The sequence below is a fragment of the Ips typographus genome, linkage group LG2 (assembly GCF_016097725.1).
Source record: "Ips typographus isolate SLU linkage group LG2, UJ_Ityp_2.0, whole genome shotgun sequence".
Taxonomy (NCBI): Eukaryota; Metazoa; Arthropoda; class Insecta; order Coleoptera; family Curculionidae; genus Ips; species Ips typographus.
Window position 1 is genome coordinate 18,317,531 of NC_138423.1, and position 27,041 is coordinate 18,344,571.

Consider the following 27,041-nt stretch of genomic DNA (forward strand, 5'->3'; position numbering starts at 1 on the left):
TATCAAGTCTAGCTGGAATGGAAACTATACTGGAATAAAGGTTTTGTTCTTTCGTTATCAAGCCCTATAGCCTCTCTGATGAGCCGTAATACCTCGAAACCGGTCAGAGGATTGGGATTGATAAATAAAAAACAAAACCTCACCATTTTTACGGTATTTATTAGAAGATTAATTTACGTTAAACTGAATCTGATAAAAAATTACATCTTTGCAAAATTTTTAACGATAATATGCTTGCAAATAAGGCAAAATTACGTGGTTTAATGTTAGTAAACTACCATTAAGGATAGCATTTTTTAACATTCAAACATTAGTTGGTAAATTCGCTTAATTGTGTTTTCTTTGTGGAAAATTAAAATCAATCTGTGTGGCAGACCTGACCATTATTGCTAAAGCTACCTGTTTAATTATGTATCTAAACATTCAGCTAATAGTTCCATTTGACTTTGGTAACTATCACATTTAAAAAAATAATTACATTACAAATAGTTCTCTAGTATACTTTGCTCTATGAACTTAGTTTTTGTACTAATGATAAGTTAATTTATTTGATTTATTACTTTGCAAAAGAAAAAACCTATTAGAAAATAATTGATGGATATTTATTATTTATATAAGCACAATTGCAACAAATATTGTAAAATTAGAACACGAAAACTTTTCAGCTCACACTGCGATTATTATTCGAATGAAATACACCCACTGAAATCGATCATTCTAAAAACACGTCAATCGACTGCAGTGAATTATTAATTGATTAATATGTAATGTGTTTGTTGTACAGCTTCTGTGTTACAACATTATTTCTTACGTGTAAACCAAGTGGAAAGAAGAAAATGACCTGCTTTTACTTTCCACCCGGTTGAATGTACGATCTGGGCTTGCTTTTTACAGTTAAGAGACTTTCTTCCGCGACCTCTGCAACAGCTCGCAGGTGATGATGAATAACATCTGCGTCTTCAGAAATCTCCATATTAAAAGCACTTCAAGAAACATTTTAGCTCAAAATATTAAAGACACAATAGCACAATAATGACGTTGTCAAGATTGTGAACAAATCACCAGTCGTTTAATGGTTGAAGTCATCAACTACTCGTACACCTATAATACCTTATTGTTAGAGACTATTAGCAATCAATATTTCAACTAAATGATTTATTAAAAGTTCGATGAGATTTTGATAAATGGCTGAAAATAAAATAGTATACAAACCACGGTAGAAAGTTTAATTTCTGTTTCGAGATAAAGTTACAAATAAAAGACAAAGTACCTAATCTCTCGACAGAAATCAAACACTTTCCACCTGAGTATGTAATATATTATTCTCTAGGTTCAAATATAATATGATTCCAATTGATTAATTCCACATCTTGTGCATTCCAAATTGAGAATCTGGTGCTGTCGGTTGACCAATCAAATCACCCATATTTCATTATGAACTCATAGTTCAAAAACTACTATTAAATGCTGGTTGAATAATTTACTATACACACACAACATATGCGAAAAACGTAGTTTAATTGGATAATTTCAGAAATTATAAACCACTTGATCAATATCTTTTACTTAGGGTGATACAACATTCTCTAATCTTAACTACAGAATCTGTCGATAAGAGAAAAATAACAATTTTTTTGTTGGTCATGGTAGTTTATAAAATTTCTCACTTTCTTGAAGTAATAATCAATTAATGTGTCTCCGTAGATTCATAATTGGTGTGACGTGCTATCGCTACATTTTTATCAACACTAATTGTACGGACCTTCACTCGTGTCATTAACAACAAAAACCATCGGATACTTAATTACCTACTTTCCTAAATATCCCACAACAAACGCATAAATTAGAACGTGAAAACTTAAATAGCCGATCACTGCAAATCCTAGTAGAAAACAAATAGCCCTAGCGGGTTGGGGAATAACATAAACCGCATACACTATCGAATGCATCGTTCTAGCTAGTAAGAAAAGGTAAAATAGGAAATGCACCGCCCAATCTGGTACTCCTACGAAAAGGTAAGCGAAAGCCATGAAAAGGAAAGCCGGAATGTTTTCCAGATCGTTCTGAACAGCTCTGGAAAAAAAATTATGTGAAATTTATGTAAAGTATATCAGAGTGTCCTATTTTTGACCAGAGTGACTGGCTCATTATTTTTAAGTGAGTTTTAGTGATAAGTGCTACTTCTAGATGCTCCCAAATGATATCAAAACAGTCTAAAAACTTCCAAAAAATTCTAGAACAGTCTAAGAATTTCCAAATGTCTCTAAAGCATTCCAGAATATTCAACATGTTCTTTAAACTGTCCAAAAAAATACTCAAGTAGTTCAAAAGAATTTTGAAAGTTTTCAAAACAGTCTAAAAAGCAGTTTAAAAGCTTCAAAAAATGTCTAGAAGTTGAACTCAAAAAAAGTAAAAAAAATTGCATCTCTAAAAGAGTTTTGTGTGTTTTTACAGATTTTTATGCTTTTTTGAGGAAAATAACTTAGACTTAAGCGCTTTTTTTCACGATTTTACTTATGGCAAGTTAGCTCCATATTTCAGTTATTCGTAGGAATAACTGTAGACACTGTGTTACATCGTAGTAAATGTGTAAAAAATATATTTTTTTTAGGCAGAAAGACCAAGTGGTCGATAGCCTTTTTTCTGTTGAAAATAAAGATTATTTATATATATATATATATATATATTTTTTTTTAATATTCGAGATTATGAGTTCCATTTAAAATAAGAAAATTATGTGAATTATTGAGAAAACGGAGAGCAATAGCAAAAAACTTGGATATTTTAATAAACAAATAAGTTGTAAAGAGTTTTCAAGATGAACGAAATTCAAATGGTTTTTACCATTAATCTTTTTTCAAAAATTGTGCTCTACACCTGTATACTAGTTTTATCCCATCTTTCCTGTCAAAACACACTAAATCCGGACACTCTTTAGTGTCAAATTGGTGCAAAAGGAGTTATGCCCTACTAAGGTATCAAAAATGGTACACTCTGTATAATATGGATATACCTTCTAACCCTGTCCACATCTGGATGATTGCCCACAGTAATTCCAGGACGCATTTTGGCGTCTTCTTCACTTATCATCACCTAAACATCATTAATATTTTATAGTTTATAGTATCAACTTGCCTGCTAATTCACATCAAATCTTATTATCATACAGGATGAATTGCATGATATATTTAATGCAAAACTCGTTCTTACCTGGTTCTTATGTCGGTGAAAAATAGTAAGCAAAGTCAACCCGCACATTTTCAGTATCACCAAAGAACTCACTATTAAATAAGTGGCAAATTGTGGATTGTCCATTGACAACACAGCCATTTCCCCTGCGTCTATTGAGTGATTTCTCGTCATAATTTCCACAAAATTGTACAATTACAACACCAAAACAACCGAATGTACGACAATTACGCGCCAAAGTCGGAGAGAATATAAAAAGCAACACCTGGTTGGATTGGTTGGTGACCTGACCATCTGAGGTTTCCGGTAATTTCCGTAGACATTAAATTCGTTCAGCTTATCGTACGGTGTATTGCTCAAGCGCTTATGAAACCAGTCTTGTTTTCAATGCTTTCACTATCATTATGCGCTTGTAGTACCTTTTGGGCGAAGCTTTATGTAAAGTACGTAAAGGTCGATTCAAGTAGTGAGCGAAAAATTACTGGAACGCTTAATGACCCGAAATTCCTGTAATTTGTTTTTGATGGTCTTAACATTGTAAATGTTTCAGTGGGTAATTCATTAAACAAATTGAATTTTATGCACAATTTTTCAAACCACTGCATTTCAAAACTCAATCAATACAAACCTGCGATATCTATCTGCTCGTCAACATAAAAGTAATCGATATAATGGCTCTACTTAAATTGTCCTGGTTAAAACTGTTAATAAATAATTTCCTCAATGACAAAACATTGACTTAAGTTTTTCATACAGCAACAGGTTTTTACCAACAAATATAACATCAGTAAGACCTGCAATTGTTACAGCTGTTTTCTTATTAAGTATCGGTTTTAATTTTTCACAATAGTTGTTATGCAAATTAAGTGAAGACAAAATATTGAAGCACAGATAATGTTGTAAAAATAGATTTTTAACGTTTTTACCTTTCATCGTTTTTTTTTTGGTAAAACCATTAATTTGTCCGCAATGAATATGATTGTTTTCTTTAACGTTTTACCAAAACGTTCACTCAATTATTAAAGTCGTTTTTTACATTATTACAGCTATTTATGTACCAAGGGTGTTGGAGAGAACATAATGTCCTGAAAGCCGAAACAGACAGAGGATATTAATTAGGACATTATACTCTCCCTAACACCTTTGGTGCATGCAATGTTTTATGTTTCACCTAATTCAGCAATTATTTACTGTTTCTGGCATTGAAAAGTAAGGTATAACCTCTATGTTGTTTAGTGATTAATTTACAACTTTTTACATGTTTACCTACTTGAATTATTGATTAGTGATTACTGTTGTAAGGTCAAAAAATTCATAACAATTATTTTTAATTAAAACAATTTTTTTTAATTTAAATAACAACCTGAGATTTAACCAAGTTAAAAACGTTTATCAAACATAATTAGCTAATAACAAAAAATCTTTAAACAAAATATTAAGCTTACTAACACTGTCATCTAGTGAAACCTCCGTACAACATTTGCTTAGTCATTTGCTCTCCATCCAAAGTCCCATCAATACTCTCGCAATTTTCATTAAATACTGAATAAGCACTCACCTCGTTTTTTCTCTTAGGACCGGTTCTAGTATTTAGATACATTCCAACTAAACCAGATAGTATTAAGTATACTGTCCCGAATTGAAACTTGATAAAAATGGCGTATAAGGTTGCCCACACAAGAAACCACAGAAAATAGTATAAGTAGTCGTAGATTGTCCAAGGGGTTGGTTCTTCTTCGATGTAGGCTGTGTGGTTCTCGCTGTCGGAAATTTCGTTATCCGAGTTTGTATCTGATGAGCACTGGATTGACAGATCCTCCTTTTTTGTCTAAAACGAATTTAAATAAATTTGCAAACTAGAGTAGAAAGTTCAAGGATAATTGAGTTTGATGCAAATAACAACGCTAAGAGATGACATGACTGTGGGTTGGGTAAAGTTTTATTTTTATCTTTATTTGTATGTATGGCTTTGTTTACAACTATTTTTAGTTAAAAACAATAAAGCATGTTTTGTTTTGAAGAGTTAAAAAATTCAATTTTTATGGGTAACTTTTTAGTGACTCGGAAATATTAAGTGTTTTCAGATGTATTACAAAAATTAACATTAAAAAAAGAAAATTATTTTATTTCACAAATAAAGGCATTAATGGTTTTTGCTTATTTTTTCAATACTAAGAGCTAAATGGAAAATAAGTATTGAGTGTAATGTAGCGAATTTGTGAAATAAAATAATTTTCTTTTTTTAATGTTAATTTTTGTAATACATCTGAAAACACTTAATATTTCTGAAACAGTTGAAGATAGGTATGGGACATTGTAATGTCTAGAATTTTCTGAAGAATCTAAAAAACTAATAATATACAGGAGGTTGTATTTAAAATAAGAAAGTTGGTATCAGCCACTGTCACATGACACACCTTATATATTTTTTTTTTAATGCGCATCTAAAAATACAAATCGACGTGTCCAAGCGTTTTTTCCAACACGCTCTCATTTATTCGTTATCGAATTTATTCCATTTGGCTGTTCCACACTGTATGTATACAGGGTGTCCCGTGAGGTAAGGGACAAAATTTCACTATGTGTTTTTAGGTGAATTCAAGTCAAAAATGTTCTATGAACATGGGTCCGCAAATGCTTCCTTACCAAGATATGATTTTTTAAATTTTATAGTGATATTCTGCCAAAAACTACAATAGCTATCATCCACATCATTAAAAGGGATAGACTATACTTACAATGAGAAGGTGGACACTTTGAACAATTATTATAAACAGTTATTTTCACAGTAGTATTTTTAGCACAATAAAAGGATTAAATTTAAAAAAATCAGATCTTGTTAAGGAAGCATTTGCGGACCCATGTTTATAGAACATTTTCAACTCAAATTTACCTAAAGAACAAGCAGTAAAATTTTGTCCCTTATCCCGCGGGACAACGTAATCCAGACACCCTGTATGTACATACACATGCAGTAGTAACATTTTCCCTGTAAAAAGAGTTAAGTGACTTAAGAAGTTACAAAGTGTGATTTTAAACTAACTCTATGTTATCACTTCCTAAATTATTATTTATTTGACTTATTGCATTTTCCTATCCCTGTTCCCTAATGATTTATGGTATATGTGTGTTTTTCCCTGTTTTTGTGTTATACCCCATTCAAAAATTTATTTAGTTGTTACTACCAGCACCCCCCTAAAACCAGCACTAATTTTCACAGATTCTTCAAATGGTTTGCTGATATGAAATTCACTGAATGGACCAAATTTATTGATTCATAGTATTTTCCATTGACAAGTTTAGAGAAAAACTAGTGTATCAGTACCCTGCTCTATTAAGCAATACATTTTTAAAAGCCTGCCAATAGAAAACACCATAAAATAACCTAGGACTTGTATGATATGCACTCTATATATTTAAGAACCCAAAAAATTATAGTGTAAATTACATAGCACTTACCTCGACTTTCTCAATTTTCGTCTTCATTAATAGCTTAGTTAGGAAATTTTTGGCTTGAGTTTTATAGTTGTTGACTAACTTTTCTTTTTCTTTTCTGGCTCGATATTGGGCCAATTTTCTTTCAGTTTCGCTTATGGTCATCTCAATTACTTTCTATACTTTTATAAAACTGAATTTTACATAGTGTTACGTATTACACACTGCAAGATGAAAGAAAAAGTGAAAAAAATCCAAATTTAAAAAATAAACAGAAAAATAGGGCTATAGGGCAAAAATGTAAACGTAAACAAAACAAAAACCAATGACAGATGACAGCTGCATTCTTCTTTTCTTCTACTATTTCAAATTTCAATTTGAAAACTGTTTTGTTTCCCAACATCCCAACAGTTTGTAAATTCTATATAAATGTTGTAAGAAAAAACCAAATTCTTGTTTTACAAGGGTTAAAAATTATAAAATTAGGTAATACATACCTATTAACAAAAGGTTAGTTCAGTGTGACCCCCTATACATCGTAGGCTTAATCAAGCCGCTTACCAAGTCAGCTCAGTTAAGCCTCCTAGTTATAGCAGCTTTTTTGAAGATTGGCAAAATATAAAGTCAATCCTATTTTAAGCCTTTACTATTAGAAAAAGATGGAATCAAATAAGGTTAAAGATTTAAGTCTTGTTCATAATACAAATCGACAGTACGACGTAATTGACAGTTGGTCAAATTAATAATTATGGTTTTTCGAAATTACGTCATTGTGACTTTAAAAACTCTCTGCTCGCTCCATGGAGCTTGAAAACGAATGCGGCATTGGTAAGTTCAAGCCTGTTAAAAAAGAGACTTGACTTAACTTGAATAAGCCGCTTGAGATAGCAGCTTGTAGAGTATATATCGCAGTTTTTCAAGCCGCTTATGTTCAAGCGCCTTCATTAAGCCTACGATGTATAGGGGGTCAAAAAAAATTGTACCCTTTCAAGCTGTTTTTAGTGTTCTGTTGCAACTCTTGTTCAGTAACAGGAAGTGCAACTCTTCTCTTTTAGTTTTCGGCATTATCTGTTATAACCGTATTCAAATGTTTGCATACCAACTTTGAAAGAAAGGAAGTGACGTAAGTGACGTTAGCCTAATTAACGTATTAACGACATCGACAAGCTGACAATTTTGTTTGGTTAAAGTATTCTCTTAAAATCCATTTCCAAATCGGTTTTACTTTTATCCATTTATGTCACCAGTACTTTGTTGGTAAAGTTCAAATCTACTGAGACACTTAAGAAAACATAAGAAAATCTACCACGTTGGTCATGGGGACTGAAATACTGAAAACTTTCAGCCACTTACAGAATGAACTGGAAGAAGCCAAAAACAGTCTTAAAGGAGTGGACGCCAACATAAAAAGGCTAATAGGAAGAGACCCGAGCGAGTTGCAACGACCGGGCACTAAACGGCCTTTAGATGAGAAAAACGCCCGTCAACCTTTTTCTAAGTTTGGCAGGTTTGAGAACAATGAATTGCCTAAACCTAGAAACCGAAGTGCGGTGTCAGTATTCAAGCGATTATCTGAGAAAGTACCTGATGAACCTATTGCGCCCCCTTCTAAGGGTTTGATTAGTAAAGTGATAGCGGCCCCTAAAGAAGTTCCAAGCAGACAGGAAATGTTGGACAAACAAAGTAAGGACACTAAATATAAAGAGAGGAATCGAAGAATGTTTGGAGCTCTACTGGGAACACTGCAAAAGTTCCAGCAAGATGAGTGTAAATTGAAGAAAAAGGTATTTGTCATGTTTAGTACAGGGGGTCTATTGGTATCTCCAAAACTAGTAAGGGTAGAGCAATGGGGTCTTGGGGAAACTGTGCTTTATTTTTGTGAAAGAAAGTATAAAGCAGTCTTACCTTCTACAGCTGCTTTTTGTTGTGTTTTTGTAAGACACAGGGTAATTTTCAAAATATGTCAATTTGGAACTTCCCTCATATTTTCTTTATTTATTAGTGATGCAGAAATGGTACAAATGCCTTTCCATAGAAAATTTAACATATAATCCAAATATTTTACCCATTTTTTTTATATTTACCCATACTTTTTAAAATATGAACTGAACATACTTTTTTTAAATGGGATACCCTGTATATTTCTGCAGATTTTGAATATGCAAAAAATTACCTTTTCAAAGTTATATAACATTATGGAGTTAAATTAAAAAACAAAGTAGAAATGGCTAATTTTAGTTTGCAATGGAGCAAGCTAAACTTTGGCCTAAGGGAGGCTTTTTAGGGCAAAAGTGCCCTAATGCAATTTTGTATAGAGGGAAATTTCCTACAACTTTCCCCTTTTACAGGTGATACAGATATTTTTTTTCAAATATCTGAGTTACACTTGGTTGAACTTGATTCTTGTCTTTTCTGGCACAGTTTTTAGGATAACACCCTAAGGAGACCATTTAAGCCAAAAATGCCTTAATGCAATCTGGTAAAAGGTTAAATTTCCTACAACTTTTCTCTTATACACTTTTTTTGATACTTTTCCAAATAACCAAGTTACACTTGGCTGAACTTGGAGAACTCCCATTTAATAACATGTCATTTCTGCCATTTTGACATGTTTTATTTTACCCAGTTTTTCCAAAATTACCTGATTTTTTTTCTGGCCATTTTGATTTGCCCTTTTCTAATTTTTTTTTACTTTTCTGCTCTGTCAAAGTCACATGACACAGGGACACACAATTCCGCCATTTCGAAATTTTTTTCATATAAAATGAAAAAAATCACATTACTTTTTTCTTCATTACCCATCTATTTTCCAGAGGTTTTCTAGATCATGTGACACGTTTTGCCAAACTTATGTCTTTTAAGACTTTTCATACACTCAATTCAATTGATAATAATTTTCATATTTAACACATAATGTACAGACCTTTATATGTCCATGGATAGACAATAAAATGGGGGCTCTAGGGATATAACTAATATACTTGACCTTTTATATCATCTAGCTGCTAAAGGGCGTCAAAGTTGACCAATGTATTCTGTTCAATTTTTGTGCACTGTTTTGTTAAAACTTTTTTATTTGATTGACATGGTAAGGACTTTAATATATCAATGGATAGTCAATAAAATAGCTTGGCTTTGTAAAAGTATGACAATTTTGGTTAATTGGTTTGAGTAGACCATCACTTTTTTGATGCAGTATTTCACTCAATCGTAAATAACTCACCAATTTGGTACACTCTGTGTGTACTTTTATACATCAATGGATAGCTAATGAAATGGGCTTGGGCTTTTCAACGATATTTCAACACTGGTTAGGTGATTTATTGGTTAGTCTTTTAGTTAGGATACTTTTTTAGTGTAGTTTTCGTCCGAGACGTTCAAGTTTTATCCGGTAAACTGTGCATGGGTGGTTTTTTGCAAAATTTTGCTTGGAAAATGATTGAGGGTATTTTCCAAAGAATTATTTAGTCAAAAATTATCATATTTTCAAAATCACCCAACTGTGGAAGGTATAACTGCACCATCGTTCGTTTCACAAAAATCGAGCACACTTTTGCGAAAACCGCATTACTCTACTTTGGCTAGTTTTGGAGATACTCAGTAAAACCATCAAATTTGCGACACCTTGTACATTGTTTAAGTTTTTTTTCCTAATTTTATGATATATAGGAAGAAAAGCGCACCCAAATTGAAAAGAAAATTGAAGAGCATGAGCAACAAGAAAAAGAGGAAGTTAAAAAGGAAAGGCATGAGTTATTCATGAATAGAAAAAAGAAACAGCAAGAAATAAAAATGATTGAACTTAAAATGTTAAGAATGAAAGAGTACGCAGCTTGGGAACAGTCTCAGAAGCCAAGAGCCAGTTTTATTACCACAAAAGCCAAACCACACATCCATTATCTACCTAGGAGACTTAATGAACCAACCAAGGAGTTGTTGGAAAAGTCTAAACAGGAAGTTGAAGGTAAACCCCCTTAAAGTTGCTGTATTATAATTTGCAGTAATTATTACCTTATATTACAGAGCAAATTGCTACAAGGAAGCAAGCTGTAGCTGAAGAGCTGGCAAACATTGAAGAAAGAATGAAGAGAAACTTTGAACCAAGAAATCAACATGTTGAGTCTAAAGTGGAACAAAAACCAAATACAGATCGTCACAATCGCAGAGGAAGTGATAGTGAGAATGAAATGGATGATGAAATAAATGAGGAAGAGACAAAAGAAAAGTCACCATCACCAGAAGTGGATGAAAAGAAAGAGGAAAAAGGGAATGAAGATGTTCCAATTCAGGAGGAATCAGAGACCAAGGAGGCTGAAGAATCCAGTAGTAACATCCCAAGTAATGAGGTGCAAACTGAAGAAGTGACAGTAACTAGTGTGGAAATGACTGTTGAAAGTGTCACTGAAACAAATGAAGAAGGCAGCACAGAAATGGAAGTTGTGACTGAAGAAACCACAGTAGTGCCTCCACAAGTAGTAGAAACTACCACTGATTCACAAGAAGTGCAAGCAGAAAACATTTGATATATGGAGTACAGGCATATAGACACTAGAGTTTCTAGGTTTACATTTAACAGACATTGAAGCTTTGTTTTAGCCTGCATTTCTTCTAAGATTTTTAAGTGAATGTGAGTGATTTCAGTTTTTGTTGGAATTTTTTGTAATTTTTTTAATATTGATGTAAATACACTGGGAAATATGTAAGTGAGCTATACATTTCATAAGTAAAATATAGGATAGTGGCAGTGAGTATGAGGATGAGGACTGAAAAGATCCTTTTATAGTTTTATTGAACCACCATTAAAATATTGTTGACACCTATGTTTCTTTTAAAGGTAATGTAAAACATGTCAAAATAGAAGAAATAAAACGTATTTTAGCACTTGCTAAGGCCTACCATACACATTCCGTCCCGGCCTCACGGCTTGGTCTTGAGATGTCGTGTTCTCCCCACACACGTACCGTATTTATGTGGGTAACAGAAACACAGTTCGACAGTCAAGCACAAAATCGCCTGTAAAGCCCACTTGAAGTGAGAAAATGACTGTTTTAAGCACATTTTTGGAATCTCCATTAAATTTCCTATCCAACAACATAAAAAACACTACAAAATCAGGTAAAGTCAGGGGGAAAACTGGTGTGAAAATTTTAACTGTCAAAAACACAGTTTGAAAGGGCAGTCAGGCACAAAATCGCCTGTAATGCCCACTTGAAGTGAGAAAATGACACATAAAAACACTACAAAATCAGGTAAAGTCAGGGGGAAAATGCTAAAATTAACTATAGGTATTTTTACATATTCATGTAGTCATCTAAAGTATATGGCTCTAGGTTAATAAGCATTTTTTAAATTTTTTTCTTAAATACTGATATGCTTTTTAGTTGACTAACTTGTCGAGGTAACTTGTTAAATAATTTTACGCACATATATTCTGGACTTTTTTCACTCAGGTTCAGTCTGTGCTTAGGGTAACAAAAAAAATTCAGATCTTGTGTTTCCAACTTAATTGTTGGAAAAGATGTTTGTTTTGTCCATTTTTTTTTAACTATCTTAATAACCCTCTTCTGAGCAACAAAACAATCCTGAATACCTGCACTTGTACCCAAAAAAATTATTCCATATTTTAATATGGATTCGTAATTTGCAAAAACAATATTTTCATACATTTCTCACCCATATACCTGCTAATCACTCTAATGCCATAACAGACGGAGTTTAATTTTTTAATTAATTTATTTATGTGAAAAGACCAATCCAAATGCTGATCCAGCCACAGACCCAAGAACTTTGTATTCTCTGTTACAGGAAAGCTGTCACGGCTTATATTTACATAACTGTTTTTTTCTAAAGTGGATCTGGTTCGAAATAGTAGTACATTAGTCTTTTGAACGTTTATGATTAGACGATTTTTGACAAACCATTTACTTACTGTCTCCATAAGGTGATTGGTGTTTGTTGAGAGTTGACAAAGATTGTCGTTCGTAATTAACAAACTAGTATCATCTGCATAATTATTTCTTGCTTAGGACTTTGTATCAGACAGTACTTTCCGCTCTTAATATAGAATATATTATTGATCGAGTTGTCTGTGGTGGTCAGTATCAAAAAATGACTTACTTATTACTTACTGAATTAATTAGTTAGTAGGGTTGTTCAAACTAAAATCCGACTTAACATGTTTTTTATTGTCAAATTACCAAGTGAATTATTTTTCAAACATTTTGGTGTCTCTGTCTATAGTTTCTCACCAGGTACATTGCTGGTAACTTTGTTTTAGTTGATCAATTTTAAGTCAGTCAGAAGGTAACAAAAAATAAAACATGATTTCGAAATTGTAATACACATACAACTGTTTATTGAGACATTGTATTAAATCATCAGTCCTCTTGTCAATAATTATTACTGATAGACATTTGAATAACAATGTAGGGCACCGCCGACTTCGACTAAAATACGACAAAAAAAACTACATAATACAGAGCGGTACAAAAAAATGCCCTATGCCTTTTGCCACAGTAGTATGTATCATGATTGTAGTAAATTGCAAAAAAAAAAAGAGAAAAGTGTTACTATGCATGCTTACAGTTCTATTACAATATTCAAAAAACGAAATATTTATTATTAACTACATCACACTAAAAACAAAAAAAAGGTTGATTAATAAACATGACAAACGTTACCGATAAAGTACGTACGGCTGAAACCGAAGAAAAAAAACGCCAGATAAGTAAAAGCAATAACATACGGACAATACAAACCAAAATTAATAATAAGATAAACAAAGTAGTAACTAAAATTGCAACCACATGAATTTAATGGTGATATTGTGAAATTCCGGGCGACATCTGATTTTCCTATTCATTTTATTGTTGGGGGTTGTTACTGGGAGCAAAGAAGTGGATTGTGCTTGAATTTTTGGGGAGAAACAGAAGTATGTCGTTCGACACCTTAAAAATTACCGCTAAAAATTAGAATCATCACAATGCAAAAATGCATTACCAAGATAAAATATATAATCATATTATACAATAAAAAAATCACTCGCACAGTTGGAACTCGAGTGACGATCAATCCCATTATCTTATAAATTTTTATATGCCACGCTATATTAACTTACAGATCCAATCGAAACAAATACGAAAATTTACTAAAAAATAGCGAGCATAAATTAGCAAAAATGTAAACGCCTTTTTCTTCAGGGTACAATATCTTAAATTTAACAAAAAATATTTTAATTTTACAATTACCCTGAAGATCGACTGACGCACAAAACAAGACAAACTAAATAATAAAAACAAGCGCCAAGAAACCTTGGACTATCGCTAAGCTCGAGTGGAGCGATTCTTACAGACAAAATAAAAACATAAATCAACTCATACAATTTAATATTAGACAACTAAACAGGTTACATAACAAATTTAGAATCGAAACGTAACATAATTTTGAAAACACAATAAGAAATGCAGATAAGGCAATTTTTAAACTAAAATTATCGTATTAACATAGTTGTTTGGGGACACCGCGACTATGGTGGCCTGGAATCGAAACACATCACCGAATTGGGCAAAAAGTGTAAATTTACAATCCAAAACTTAAAACATTTTTTTTTTGGAAAGCTACTAATTATATCAAAAACTTTTAAACAAGAAAACGAGTATAACAAAAAACTGTCACACTGTTTCGCCCAAAACGATAAGACCGGAAAAAAGAGCACGGCCATCCATACACACTTACATTCGCTCTCTCTCTCTCGCCCGTCACTCACACACCACCACGCGCTCTTTCTAACTCCAGGCACCGTACGAGTCTTGGTACCACTGATCGCCATTTAGGGGCTGCTGAGCTAGGGGCTGACCGCCCCAGCCGCCCCCACCGCTTTGGTAGCGTCGCTTCGTCTCCCCTTGATTTTGGTGACCCCCATCAAACTTCCTTTTACCTGCTAACAAATTTACATGCGATTGATAACCGATTTTTTATTTAATAATGCTGCTAAAAGATCTCACAACCAAAACATATGACATCTAATATAAAACACTACGTTAGATAGTTTAAATGGCATGTTTCAGAAGAAAAGTTCCTATTCTAGTCATTATTTCCATTGGCCTGTATGTTGTTGGACTAGCATAGATATTTTCAATAACAATTAAAAAAATGCCTACAAATAAATGACTAAATAATATACTTATTTTCCATGACAAGTGATGACATAAACATTGCAGTTGTGTTAATGTCGCTTTGAAAGTTTGATTCAAGACAACACAAACCTTAAGGTGAATTCATACTTTTGTTTCCGTAAAACATAGTTACATAAAACGAGAAACATAAAAATAAGCCTTTTAATAATAACATAAAATGTAATCAATGACTTTGGCAGCCAATATTGTTAGAAAAATATAGGTTGAGTGGTTTATTTGGTGATATTTTTGTTTACATTTTTAGTGTCATTAGGATTTTTTATTTAAAATGGATTTTGACTGCTGTTGGAATATTGTGTTGTGCGTTACTAAAGAAAAGAAGGGGAAAAACTCGTCTGGAAAAAACCAGGAAAATTAGTAAAAAAAGATCCAAATTAGCTTTTTTTATAAAACATATTTTTTGCCAATGAAATCTAAAGACGAAGCCCAGTTTTTCAAATATAAAAGGTTGACTTTAGCATTTTTTAATAAATTGTTACATTTAATTACACCAAAGTTATTAAAACGCAATTTACCAGATGCAATAAATGCTGAGCAAGGTTTGGCCATTTCATTACACTAAGAACTATCTGTTGTAGTAAATTAAAGTTTGCGATTCGTTAAAACGCAAGAACATTAGCATAAGAATGAAAATGGTTCATTTTTATGTTTTTGTGTTTAACGGAGTTATGTTTTTGTTTACGTTTTTACGGGAATTTTACGTTTTTATGTATTACGTCTATGTTTTACAGAAACAGAACTATGAATCCACCTTTATTGCGGTTATGTTATGTTGTGTCAATCAATAAATACAGCTTGAAACGAACATACGCCGGGTTTTAGTATATTTCTTGGCAGAATCGTCCAAATAGGTACGTTTGGTGAGCAGAAAAATAAAATAAAATACTTATGTGTGCCAATCCTGAAAACAAGTTCTTATACAAGAAGGTGGGCCTATGGAAATCAAAGCCTCCAAAGTGCTGTTACGTTTGATTTTCTTATCTACTGGTTATTCTATTTTGGTTGTAGTGTGAATACCGACCAAATATCTGATTCGTTTATTTACATTAATAAAATAATGAACGCAACATTCTTCAAACCAGGTATCGTAGAGGACTATTGCTGGACATTGATGGACACTTTGCCCATCTACATATCGCAACGTAAATTCTAATAAACTCTGCCCTTTCCGTTTGTTGTTCGTGTTATTCGTTGCTCGCGAGTTCGATTGTTTACTGCTTTGTTTTAGTCTGTATTATAGATATCATAGAAGATAAAATCAGACACTGAAGGAAGTAAGACAAAAAACAAAACACTCGAAAAGAACAGTAAATTATGCTTCAAACGAAAACAAGAAACTCTAGGTGTCATAGTGAGCTAATTGGCTTATTTTGTTTAAAAAGCAAATTTAATTTTGCAGTTTACCCCAACTAAAACTAAACTACATATTGGCGCAATGTAGAGATACATAAAAAGGTCAATATGCGTTGGTTGTGAGACCTTGCAGACATATGAACGTACGTGCTGCATTCCAACAAAAACATCACGTCTGCGGGAAAAAAATCAGGAAAACTGAACAAGGAGTAAAATGACTTGGTTGGGAAATGACTATCCAACGGACAGACAAGCCACTGGAAAAAATGATAAAAAGGATATATGTTCTTGGAACATTCTAATTAGGTAAGGCAATGGACATGGAATCAATTACAGTACCTTTAAAATTTAAATTGGGATTTAAGGGTACCACCAATCACTCACCTTGTAAACTTGCCCCCTTGCCTCGGACCACTCCACGAGCGGCCGGGCGCGCCGCCCCACGGGCCACGCCCGCGCCCCGTGCTACCCCCCGGCCCACCGATGCCGCCCCACGGGCCGGTGGCCCACCGGCTCCCCGGCCACGTGCCACCGCCCCACGCCCACGGCCACCCTACATAAAAGAAGAACCAATTAGAGAAAGTGTCATTATGACGTTGTCAAATTAAAAGTATGACTAAAGTAATAAAAGTGAACGGAAATTTGCTGCTAAAATAAGCAAAAAATAATTGATTGCAGAAACATAATATTATTGTTTGGTTATACCCATCCTTTTTGTTTTCGAATAATGTAATCGTAAATTTGAGATATTATACTTTCAATTTTAAAATAAAACGTAAGAAAATGAGTACTATTATATTCGTTGATTTAATGAGAAAATATTTCAAAATAATGTTGGTTTGATATGACACTTATTCTTTGTTCTAAAATAGGACGTCAATGTCCCAACTTTGATCCATTGACAGTAAAAAATTTCAATTCTGCATAGAGAACTTTTATCACTCTACATGTAATTATGCAAAAATAATTTTCTCAAATTTTTTGCAGTATATTATTAAAAAACCTTTCTACCACAATCTAGGATAGGCGAAATGGACAGTGGGATCATCTGGGCGTAAACAACGAAACTTGTAATTACTAATGTAACTTTTACTGCAACCACAAGCAGAATCATTGAAAGACTTGTATTATTTTTGTTATTAGCAATTCCATTTCTTGAATTATTCAAAAGTCGTTTTATTAGTGGCTTGGTTTCTTTCTAGAATTTGGCATTAACAAAGTCAGCAAATTAATTTTGTTAGAAATTAATCTGATCGATTTACTGCTTTGTTCCTTCAGTGCAAACTTACTAATCCATAATCAGTTTCTGGCTCAATCGGTTTTTATACTTAATTTATTCGTCCATTTAAAACATAGTAAATTATCTTCAAATTTCAAGTCAGCTGTAAAAATCTCAAAGAAATTCACTCTATAAATTCTCAGTTTTCCAAGTTAACAAAGTTCTAGACAAGAAATAAGCAAAGAGGGATAGATTGAGATAGGTAATAATTAACATGGTAGAAAGGATTTCAACAAACCTGACCGCTACTTCTTTCAAGAAAAAATCCTTCAGATCGGGAACAGTTTTCGTCGATATCCTAATAACATTAATGCAATAAAGAAAACAGCAATTTTTGTTTTTAAACAAAGATGAGTGTAAATTTAAAAAAATAATCAATAAAAATTGAATAACCGTTCGAACTCAAAACGACGTAATTCTTTACCACTAACATAATGATAATCAAGTCGTTTAGTTTCCAAACAACAAAAATTTATAAAGGGTTATCCAAAATGTATACAAAAAAATACTCATAAAAATATGGCTCGGCAAATAATAAATGCGACAAGTGTATCGAACAGCACATCATATAAGATTACGCTCAAAATTAAAATATAAGCAAAAGCGTAAAGCGTGAAGCAAAGCATTCTAAAAGCAACTAATTAATAAGCAAAGGACTGAAGGAAACAAAAAAGCATGGAACCAAATCAAGCGGCCCAACAAAACATTTAGAACATGATGAAAATAATCTAGAAAAAATTTGATCTAACTCAAATAAAGCAACAAACATACTCAAAAAGTCAAGATCAAAATTTTCCTAAATCCTAAAGTTCACTGAAACAAACAAAAATAAAACAATATAGGTACAAATAAAAAAAAATGACAACAAACAATAAATTGAGCTGCAGCTGGCCTATTAAACACTGGCTTTAAGCAACCTAAATGAAAAAAATAAATAAAATAAAAAAACAAACAATATATTCAACTTTAATTTTTGTCTATTCATTTCTTGGTGGAGTAAAAAAAACCAACCAACAATTTGAAATAAAAGTCAAAAATTGAAGTTGATGCACACAACATTTATGGTATTGGTGTAGTAGGGTTAGTGAAGGTCGGCGTAGCTCGTCCCCCTGTTTTTGGATAACCCTGCAAAATTACTGGTGGCTGTGCTACACCGTACAATAAATTGCAGTTTAGTGATGCAACCAATCCTCGAAAAGAGTGTAACACTGCCTTAAGAGCAACATCATATCTGAGCCAGCTCGTAATCAGCTGGCTGGCAGGATTCACGTCTACAATCAAATTTTGGAAACCCTTTTTGTTAAATTTTTTAAGCAATTTTGACTCACTTTTCCCGGCCGTCTGTGACAAATTTTGAGGTTGACTCAGATATGATGGCATTTGACGGTGGCGGGTGATCGACTATGTGGCGCTTAATTGTTAGTTTTGCAGATTTAAGGACGAATTATAAACTTGAAGTTGGATTTGGCGTCGAAATATAAAATAATGATAATTGCATTGAGCTATTTATATTTGCTGTCAGATGGAAAGTTGGCGTTGATGTTGAACGTCAAATCCAAATCCAACTTCAAGAATAATGCTATCTCTCATTCTTTCTGTCTGTCACACTCGTTCATCGTACATCCATTCAAGAGAAACTGATTTAATCTTTTTTTTTATAAGCAGACAATATTTATCTAGTAATTTTCATCATATGAGCCATGCGAAAAGCAAAAGTTAGACAGTTAAGACATAATGAGACATAGAAATTAGTCACGGAAGTGGCACATTCCCAATAGTCGCGTTAGTTTACAAATAATGCTAGTCGATACACCGTCACAATCAAAAACCGATAAACATATTAATTTAGACGATTTGCAAAGTGGTACAATAATGTAATAGAAAAGCTGTTAGTCAAATAATGGGGTTGGTTTGGTACGATTAATAAGCAACTACTAGCGAGATAGTTGTTTTGCGTTGGACTTATGTATTTACTTTCAAAAATAATTAAAGTTTTGTTAAACAAAAATTGCAATTTCAGACCACTGAAAACCAGACTGAAAGTAATAAATACTAGTGATGATAAAACGAATAATTTTATTGAGATTTAAAATGTGAGAAGTGTTTTAGATCGAAATGCTTTTATAAAAGTTATTAGGCTGAAAGAAGATTACGATTACTTCTTTTATTTGCGCATGGTACGTATAATTTTCATCAACAAGGCGTCTATGCACAAATCTCATTTAAATATTGTCGCATAATAGTGATTTGGTTTAGTCTATCTTAAGAGCAGTACTTCTACAAGTCATTTTAAAAACATGCTCATGTTTATTATTTTTACTTTCAACCAATGTATTCAATAATTCAAAAGCAACTTTTACAAGTATAATACACATGTGGCTTGAGTTTTTCGCCTATTTTGAAACTGTTTTGGTGTACTTTTACAAAGCCACTTTTTTGAATCATTTCAAAATTCTTCATATAATAAATAATTTAAAGCTTAAATGCCCAGTTCTTCAACCACTGTTCAAAGGCTGGTTTAGTTGAACTGAGACTGGTTAAGCGACATATGAAATGCATAGCTGTTAAAGTGACATTTCTGATTGGAACCAGGTTTGAAAGTTGAACTACTATTGTACAATTGAGTCTAAGTGGTATAAAACGTCAATCTGAAGCTTAACTATAGCGAGACATTGCTAATTTCAAATTATAAACTATGGATTGAAGTTAAAATGAACCCATACAACTGCTCCTTAATGTGTTTTCTTCGTTTTATCATCAACGGTCGCAGTCTGGTATGAATACAATTTTAGTTGGTTACAGAACTTTGAGCGTTACTAGAAAGTTCATTATTCAAAGCTGTGGATAGTTAAGAAGACATACAGCAGCAGCAATCCAACACAACGAATACAACGACTTTTGCAAATCGCCTATTGAATTTTGGAAAAGAAAACAAGACAGGCGTCTCGTTAAAAACGAAACAACCTGTCGCTCACAAAACGATGCAAGCAAAAATAAAATAAAAACAATTTTGATGTGACACGTTCTGCCTACATGTAGCCTAACCAAAATAAGTGTTAATCGACAAAAATGGCCACCCACCGGCTGAGCTGGCGGTCGGCCTTGAGCTCCGCGACTGCGCCCCTGCGACGCAGGGGGCGCTGATGTTCCTGACGCGGGCTGCTGGTAGTCGTAATAACTATAATCCTCGTATCGGTAATAGTCATCGTAATAAGGATCGCTGTAGCCGCCTCGGTAATCCGCATAACCGTAATAGTCATAATCGTAATCTACAAAAGAGACAAGATACTACTATCCAGTATTACATCAAAATTTTCCAATAGCTTCTTGATTGGATAATTACAATTATTCTACAAGTATAGTAACTCTGATGTAATACAATTAAGTAGGTAGCTAAAAACGCCCACTTAGCCAACTGAACATTTCCGATAACTTTACAGTTTAAAAGAACATCATGTTTTACGTCGGGCCAATTTGTAGCAGCTTTAAATTCTCAATCAGTACTGTGAGCATGCCGGGAAAAGTCCAAACAAAACGTCTAATCCATAAAATGTCAAATGTGACACTACCAGATTATAAAAAAATCAAAACTATAGCCAATCATGAATCGATCTTTTACTTCTACTGTACTAAGCTAATACTAAAAATATTTAAATACCAAACTGAAAAAATGATTTATTCCGTAGAAGAAAATTATTAATAATTAATCGATATATAAATGGTTAATTGACATAAGAGCAGTTCAATCTACGGAATAAAGCAAATTATATAAAATGTTACTCTTAAGTTGTATAATCATATTAAAAACGCTTGTTCCCTGCACCACTGCTCTGTACGATGAGGATATCGGTGTGGGAAATTAGGAACAAGAACTTACCTGCGCACATCCTAAACTGCAAGCTCTTCATTATTATAAAATCGACACGACGATGCATTAATTAGATCTAACAAATATTATACAGGACAATGAGGAATAGGAATTAAATGACATAAATTGCATGCAAGTTAAAAACAGTCGAAGGTCGCGTGCAAAATGCTTATTACGATTGCCCTTTGCCTCTTGCGGTGCCCCGGCTGTAAATAGTTAACTGAATAATTTTAGAAATGTATGATTATCTTGCGTACGTGTCAACACACACTCTCAGAAAAAAATGATGACCAAATCTGCAAGTGACATTTATTCCTGAATGCCAATCAATAAATGACTCCATATTACACCTCCCAAGTATTTAAAATTTAAACCTTCCTTGCTGTTTTTACGAAACACACGTGTTCCCAATGGTAAGACCACTTGAATCTATACATTTTCTACCCCTCGTAATGGGAACTTTTGTGCAAACTTCGGCCATAGAACGGCAAATTTTTTGCCATCTTTCAGTCCTTTGTGACGAATGGCTTTTATGAAAAGGCCTTCATTGAGGAGCAGTTTCCCACGACATAAAACAGGTTTGATTCGGTTTTTTGATTCACAGTAATTTGTTATCTGCTCTCGATCCCTTCGTGAGCAGACACGTTATCTATTAAAGCATAATTCTGTGCAAGATTATCTCATAAGAATAATTAAAAATTGCATTCAGAAAAAATGTCACTAGACAGATATTTACATTAATAAATCGCGCTGTTGGAGTACCTAACACGCAATAAAGTGTGAAGTTACAAACAGGGTGAGCTCGTATAAATAACAAGTTAGAGAGTCCTATATGGTCTTCAAACGTGAACTAGAACATCTTAAGCACATTCACAAATTGTCGGTGTTCTAAACGTGTACCAGGCAATAGTTAACTAAATTAAAACAGTAGGCAAGTCAAAAAAATCCGCGTAAGTGAAAATGACATTCAGAGAAATTTCAGATTTAAAGTATGTAATAACTAGTCGCCTTGGTTTTTACGTAACATTTTACAATTATAACAAAAAACAGATTTTTTCAGGTGATCGAAAATAATCCCACAAAAAACTTCTCAATTTAATTTTAAGATCGCTTTAGCCTATCATACGAGATTCTGATAAACTCTAACAATTCTATAAAAAGAAGTATATTTTCAAGTTGGACCTGTACTTGTAATAAAGGCACAATTTAAAATTTGGTAAGGCCAATACAGGTAAATTTTTTTTAATGAATCCCAATTTTAAATATTGTAAGAAAATCTGTCTGTCTGCAAACCGCCTAAAATCTGATTGATAAATTTTGACTGGAAGATAAATTGATGATAAATTTTGCAGTGTTTTACATACACAATTTTACTTATTCAATAAAAATCGTTCACCTGCAATTGCTCTGTAAGAACATGCTTCAAACAAGATTAATCTTCTATACCTACATAAACAATTTGATAACTTGATCACTGTTTTGAAGACCACTTACAAAATTTCGCTCACCCTCATCTAGCGCAATAATTTAGGTCCTACCTTATTGAAGATCTAGAGCGCTAAATTGTGTTAGTCACTAAAAACAAACATTGGTAGGCTAATCTGCATGATAAAATATCGGAGATAAACAATCGTCAAAACTTGTATGGAAAAAAATAACAACAATAACATAACATAACACTATTTTTTCTGAACTATAAAAATTAATAAATGAAAAATAATTGTATGTACTCTAATTGCCTCTTTTGTATTGGTGTTCGTACAAGTAAAAGAAACGATAAAGTTCAAATTTTGGTAGAGAATTAGGTCACAAAATTCTATTAGTAACACAAAAATTTGCATTTTTATACTACAATATAGTGAGGTCATATATTAAACAATTTAATTATACAGCTAGTGTGATTAGATTTTAAAAAAATAAAAATCTCTCTAACAATGTTTGCCGTTTTTAAACAGGAAACTGCTCACTGTCATAACATTCAAACATTTTGAACCTATTTAGATGAAAGTTTTTTTTTTTTAAATTTCTATTCGATCATTTGTCTAATGAATGATAGATTGATACTTGCACTAGCAAAACGATACTAAAGATGACTTCTTAAAATAGTATCTAATGCTTGAAAATGCTAGCAGAAAAAATTACTGAACAAACAACATAAAAACGCCGATTGCAAAAGGATTGTCACACAGATTAGCCACCATAGAACGTTCGATCGGATAAGTGGTGAAGTATAGTGAGTAAAATCGCACGGGACAAACAAATTAGTCGATGAGGCAGGACAGTACTCACCATAGTCCCCTCGACCCATGGGACCGCGCATACTCGGCCCTGATCGGGGACCGCTAGAGCCTGGTGGTCCGCGCATAGGCATGGCACCTGCCATCATCCTGAAAACAATACAAACACATAAGCTTTCCACAAAAAAATACAAATATTATTTTAAAGCCGTACATAGTAAAGACCAAAAGTTATCAGTAGTTAATTTTTATTGTTTTATGTCAAGTTACATAACAAGCCAAGCTATAATGGTTTCTTTAACATAACACTCATAAACTAATGAACTAATCTTCAGAAAAGATATATTATTTTCACTCACCCTCCTCGGACTTGCATCATTTGCATCATCCGCCGCTCTCGCGCCCTTAAAATTTCTTCTTTTTTCTTCTTGTCGGACGGAGGTTTGGCAAGTGACACTTCTATGTTAGAACCACCCATTTCTCTACCATCTAATTCTTCCATTGCCTGAAAAAAAAAACACCGTTTAGCAACGGCAAGTTTAACGAGACACAAAGCAAAACGTTACCTTAATTGCGTTGTCCCTATCCTCAAAATGAATGAAAGCATAATCCTTAATTTTCTTTACTCTTTCAACTTTACCAAAAGCCTCAAAGGAGTCTTTTAATTTATCTTCCGTAATGTCTTGCGTTAAGTTACGGACATAAAGCACCTTTACTTTAGACATGGTTTGTTCATCTGGCTCTTCTTGCGGATCGGCCCAATCAACGATTATATCGCAGCCCCATACCTAAATTACAAAAAAAATTATCTGATAGTATAGTATGGTATAAGAGTTCTAATTGTGGCTTTCGCAAGTTCCTCAAACTGTCAGTTTATGGTTACAATGTTGCGTCAATAGTAAGTTCAAGAATTGCTGCCATAAACTAGCTAATTTAAGACAAAAAAATTACAGGTGACAAGTCGGAACTGTGTGAACTAAGTACTGTCAATATAAGATTTTGATTCGAGACAAATACTAGCACGTGATTTAACGTTTATAACCGTTAGAAGACTTAGTTAGAATAAACAATAATCAACATCAAACAATTTAGAAATTAGTTAAACTGAGTCAGTGTTATGCACTTGTACATTTAAATTCTTTGACAAATTCATATGGAAAAAAACTCGAGAGAACGCCCTCTACGGACAAACTATCCATACTTTACAATCACTCAAGTAACTAGAAAATCACGAATATTTCATAATAATTTGCAAAAAATATGACATATTACTAAGAATAGGGAAAGTACCCTGGTTAGCACCCCTATGGACTTACTCCAGACACTAATGTATCTAAGGGGTGTCTATAGCGTAACCGAAAACTTGTTATGCGAATTTGTTCATTTACTTAATGCAAATAAAGTAATTTTACCATCCAAAAACATTACATTGATTGTACGATCATACCTTTATTCTTCCGGTCCCTAATCTTCGTTTCGCTAACGAAGCAGCTTTGTGTGATTCATATTCCAAGAAACAAAATCCCCGGTTCTTCTTCTTATCGTCCGGTGAACTGTAGATAATCACCTCCATAAGGCCAGCTAAATAAAAAAAATAACAAAATGTAAAAAGAGCTAGTCACTTTAAGAACCACTAAAAAAGCGGCAAATTTAGTTTTTCGGAAATAAATTTGGAATTTGGAAAAGTCAAGGGAGAAAGCTGTTTCGCCAGTAAATGTTATTTCAGATATGCTTTGTCTTAATTACTTCTAAAATAACACCACAGGCAAAAATATTCATTTAATAAAGTAGCCCTGCCCTACCCAATGCTCATTGGCTCTACGCTATGCGCCAAATTTATTTAATCTCCACTTTAAGGACAATGCTGTTTAAAATATTGCGTATAGAGAAAAATACAAAATAAACAATTTCCACACTGAATGCTTTATGACAAAATAATATCTCATAAAAAAGCATGCAAGTAACGTAAAATTCGATCAACGTTGTTTATACTCGTCCAGAATCATAGCCATAAAAAAGCTTGAGTATGCAAGTTTCACAAGTTGGATATAATCAAACACGCTGTGAACGATTGTTTCGTTTGCCAATTAGTTCAGGTTGTTGGAGTTATCCAGGCTCAACTTACGTGCATGTTTTGAAAACTCATCCAAGAGATCCTCGCGATCCCGGTTTTTCGGTATATAGCCCACAAACAACCGGCGATTGTTATAGGATATGGTCACGCCAATCTTTTTGCCTTTCCGTATCTCATAATCATTCAGCTGCAAGAACAGTGGAAGGGTAGCCATATTTGTGCCTTGGGCAAGGGGGCTAAGGGCTCAGAAATAGGACCGAAAGGATAGAGTAAGGAAAAGTTTTTAAGAATTAAAGAAGTTGAGCCCGACGTTCATCGCCGATTTTGCTTTATTAATTTCTTTTTTTTTTCGAATTTGAAATTAGCTGGGCTGTTAGGCTTTACATGTAGCTTACACCTCAACTATAGCAATAGGCTCAAACCATGTTCATTAATGTTCACCCAACTAATGTAACGCCATAACAACCCCGCAGTAGTATTAATTTCGGTGTAAAATGAATTTTTCTGTTTAAAAAAGCTTTAAAGCAACTTTACCTGTTAATTTACCAAACTCCTCCAGAATCTCCTCTTTGCCTTTAGATTTCGGTATGTTGCCGACAAAAAGCCTCAGATTCGGTACGCTAATGTTAATTTTCAAGGTCTTGCCAGGTTTGATTTCGTAATTGTCCAACTGCGCCAAAAAGAAAAAAAAAACACAAATGCCAAAATAATCAAATTTTGCAACTTGAGTCGAAAAATTCAAATTTCGGCTTAAGTACTTAATAAATTTAGTGCCAAAACAAGAATATTTCAGTAAACACAATTTTTTATAATTTCTTGTGTGTGCACACATTACGCATGACTATTACCACAGACAAACTAATATATACAGACGGTCAGAGCAAATGGAAGCCATATAATTTTGGTGAAGGCGCCAGACCAGTCAGACTAACAAATTGTTTTAAAATATTTTGATGACTCATGCGTAATCGGCTGCGATCGTCTGAACGAGCGAAATTTGTTTTCCGCAGTGTTGCCATATTTCTGCAGAGACGCGTTCGGCGCACGGCATTTATGATTATACAACTGCATCAAATCACCGGCGCGACGCGACGGGTCGGTACGGAATAGAAATAAGAAAAAAAGCCGAGCGCATTTTGTACGTATGCTTGCAAATAATTAAATTTAATCTAAAATAGTACGTGTTTTAGCCACAGAACTTAAAATTGATAAAAATGGTAAAATGTTAAAAATCGCCAGTTTGGAACGTTTTATATAGGCCTTTGCTCTATTTAATCTAGCTCTATAATTTCTGTTTTGCTTTGTTTGAAATCTAATTTTTTTATAGAATTTTTCTTTGCGGGGAGTCAACTTAGTATAATCAGGCAAACTTGATATGTCACTTATAAAATTAATATCTGTGTTCAAATTG

General features: G+C 33.3%; 4 protein-coding genes across 16 annotated transcripts in view; 1 reads left to right on the forward strand and 3 right to left on the reverse strand.

Moving 5' to 3' along the window:
- Window positions 1–1,499: 1,499 nt before the first annotated feature.
- On the reverse strand, window positions 1,500–3,624 carry LOC145725682 (prostaglandin E synthase-like). Its single transcript, XM_081974522.1, has 3 exons — window positions 3,211–3,624; window positions 3,014–3,093; window positions 1,500–2,073 (listed from the first exon to the last, which is right to left on the reverse strand). Exons 1-3 carry the CDS (start codon window positions 3,361–3,363, stop codon window positions 1,809–1,811), a joined length of 498 nt encoding a protein of 165 aa, XP_081830648.1. The 5' UTR covers window positions 3,364–3,624; the 3' UTR covers window positions 1,500–1,808.
- Window positions 3,625–4,510: 886 nt separating this feature from the next.
- Saysd1 (SAYSVFN motif domain containing 1) lies at window positions 4,511–6,936 on the reverse strand. The gene is made up of 2 exons (XM_081974521.1): window positions 6,649–6,936; window positions 4,511–5,017 (listed from the first exon to the last, which is right to left on the reverse strand). Exons 1-2 carry the CDS (start codon window positions 6,787–6,789, stop codon window positions 4,643–4,645), a joined length of 516 nt encoding a protein of 171 aa, XP_081830647.1. The 5' UTR covers window positions 6,790–6,936; the 3' UTR covers window positions 4,511–4,642.
- An 857-nt stretch (window positions 6,937–7,793) lies between these two features.
- On the forward strand, window positions 7,794–11,373 carry Pnn (desmosome associated protein-like protein pinnin). Its single transcript, XM_081973245.1, has 3 exons — window positions 7,794–8,408; window positions 10,294–10,588; window positions 10,648–11,373. Exons 1-3 carry the CDS (start codon window positions 7,941–7,943, stop codon window positions 11,145–11,147), a joined length of 1,263 nt encoding a protein of 420 aa, XP_081829371.1. The 5' UTR covers window positions 7,794–7,940; the 3' UTR covers window positions 11,148–11,373.
- A 1,575-nt stretch (window positions 11,374–12,948) lies between these two features.
- Syp (synaptotagmin binding cytoplasmic RNA interacting protein) overlaps window positions 12,949–27,041 on the reverse strand; it is a 47,423-nt gene continuing 33,330 nt past the window's right edge. For 4 of the 13 annotated variants that reach the window (XM_081973883.1, XM_081973889.1, XM_081973887.1 and 1 more), the window contains 9 exons: window positions 26,165–26,300; window positions 25,004–25,137; window positions 24,123–24,344; window positions 23,916–24,061; window positions 23,609–23,706; window positions 20,533–20,720; window positions 17,690–17,749; window positions 16,557–16,725; window positions 12,949–14,563 (listed from right to left, as the gene is read on the reverse strand). In XM_081973883.1, the coding sequence (XP_081830009.1) occupies window positions 14,409–14,563; window positions 16,557–16,725; window positions 17,690–17,749; window positions 20,533–20,720; window positions 23,609–23,706; window positions 23,916–24,061; window positions 24,123–24,344; window positions 25,004–25,137; window positions 26,165–26,300 (1,308 nt within the window). In that variant the 3' untranslated portion in view covers window positions 12,949–14,408. Of the gene's footprint in view, window positions 14,564–16,319; window positions 16,430–16,556; window positions 16,726–17,689; window positions 17,750–20,532; window positions 20,721–23,608; window positions 23,707–23,915; window positions 24,062–24,122; window positions 24,345–25,003; window positions 25,138–25,681; window positions 25,818–26,164; window positions 26,301–27,041 lie in introns of all 13 variants that reach the window. The other 9 variants (XR_014177206.1, XR_014177207.1, XM_081973884.1 and 6 more) reach the window with 9 other exon arrangements.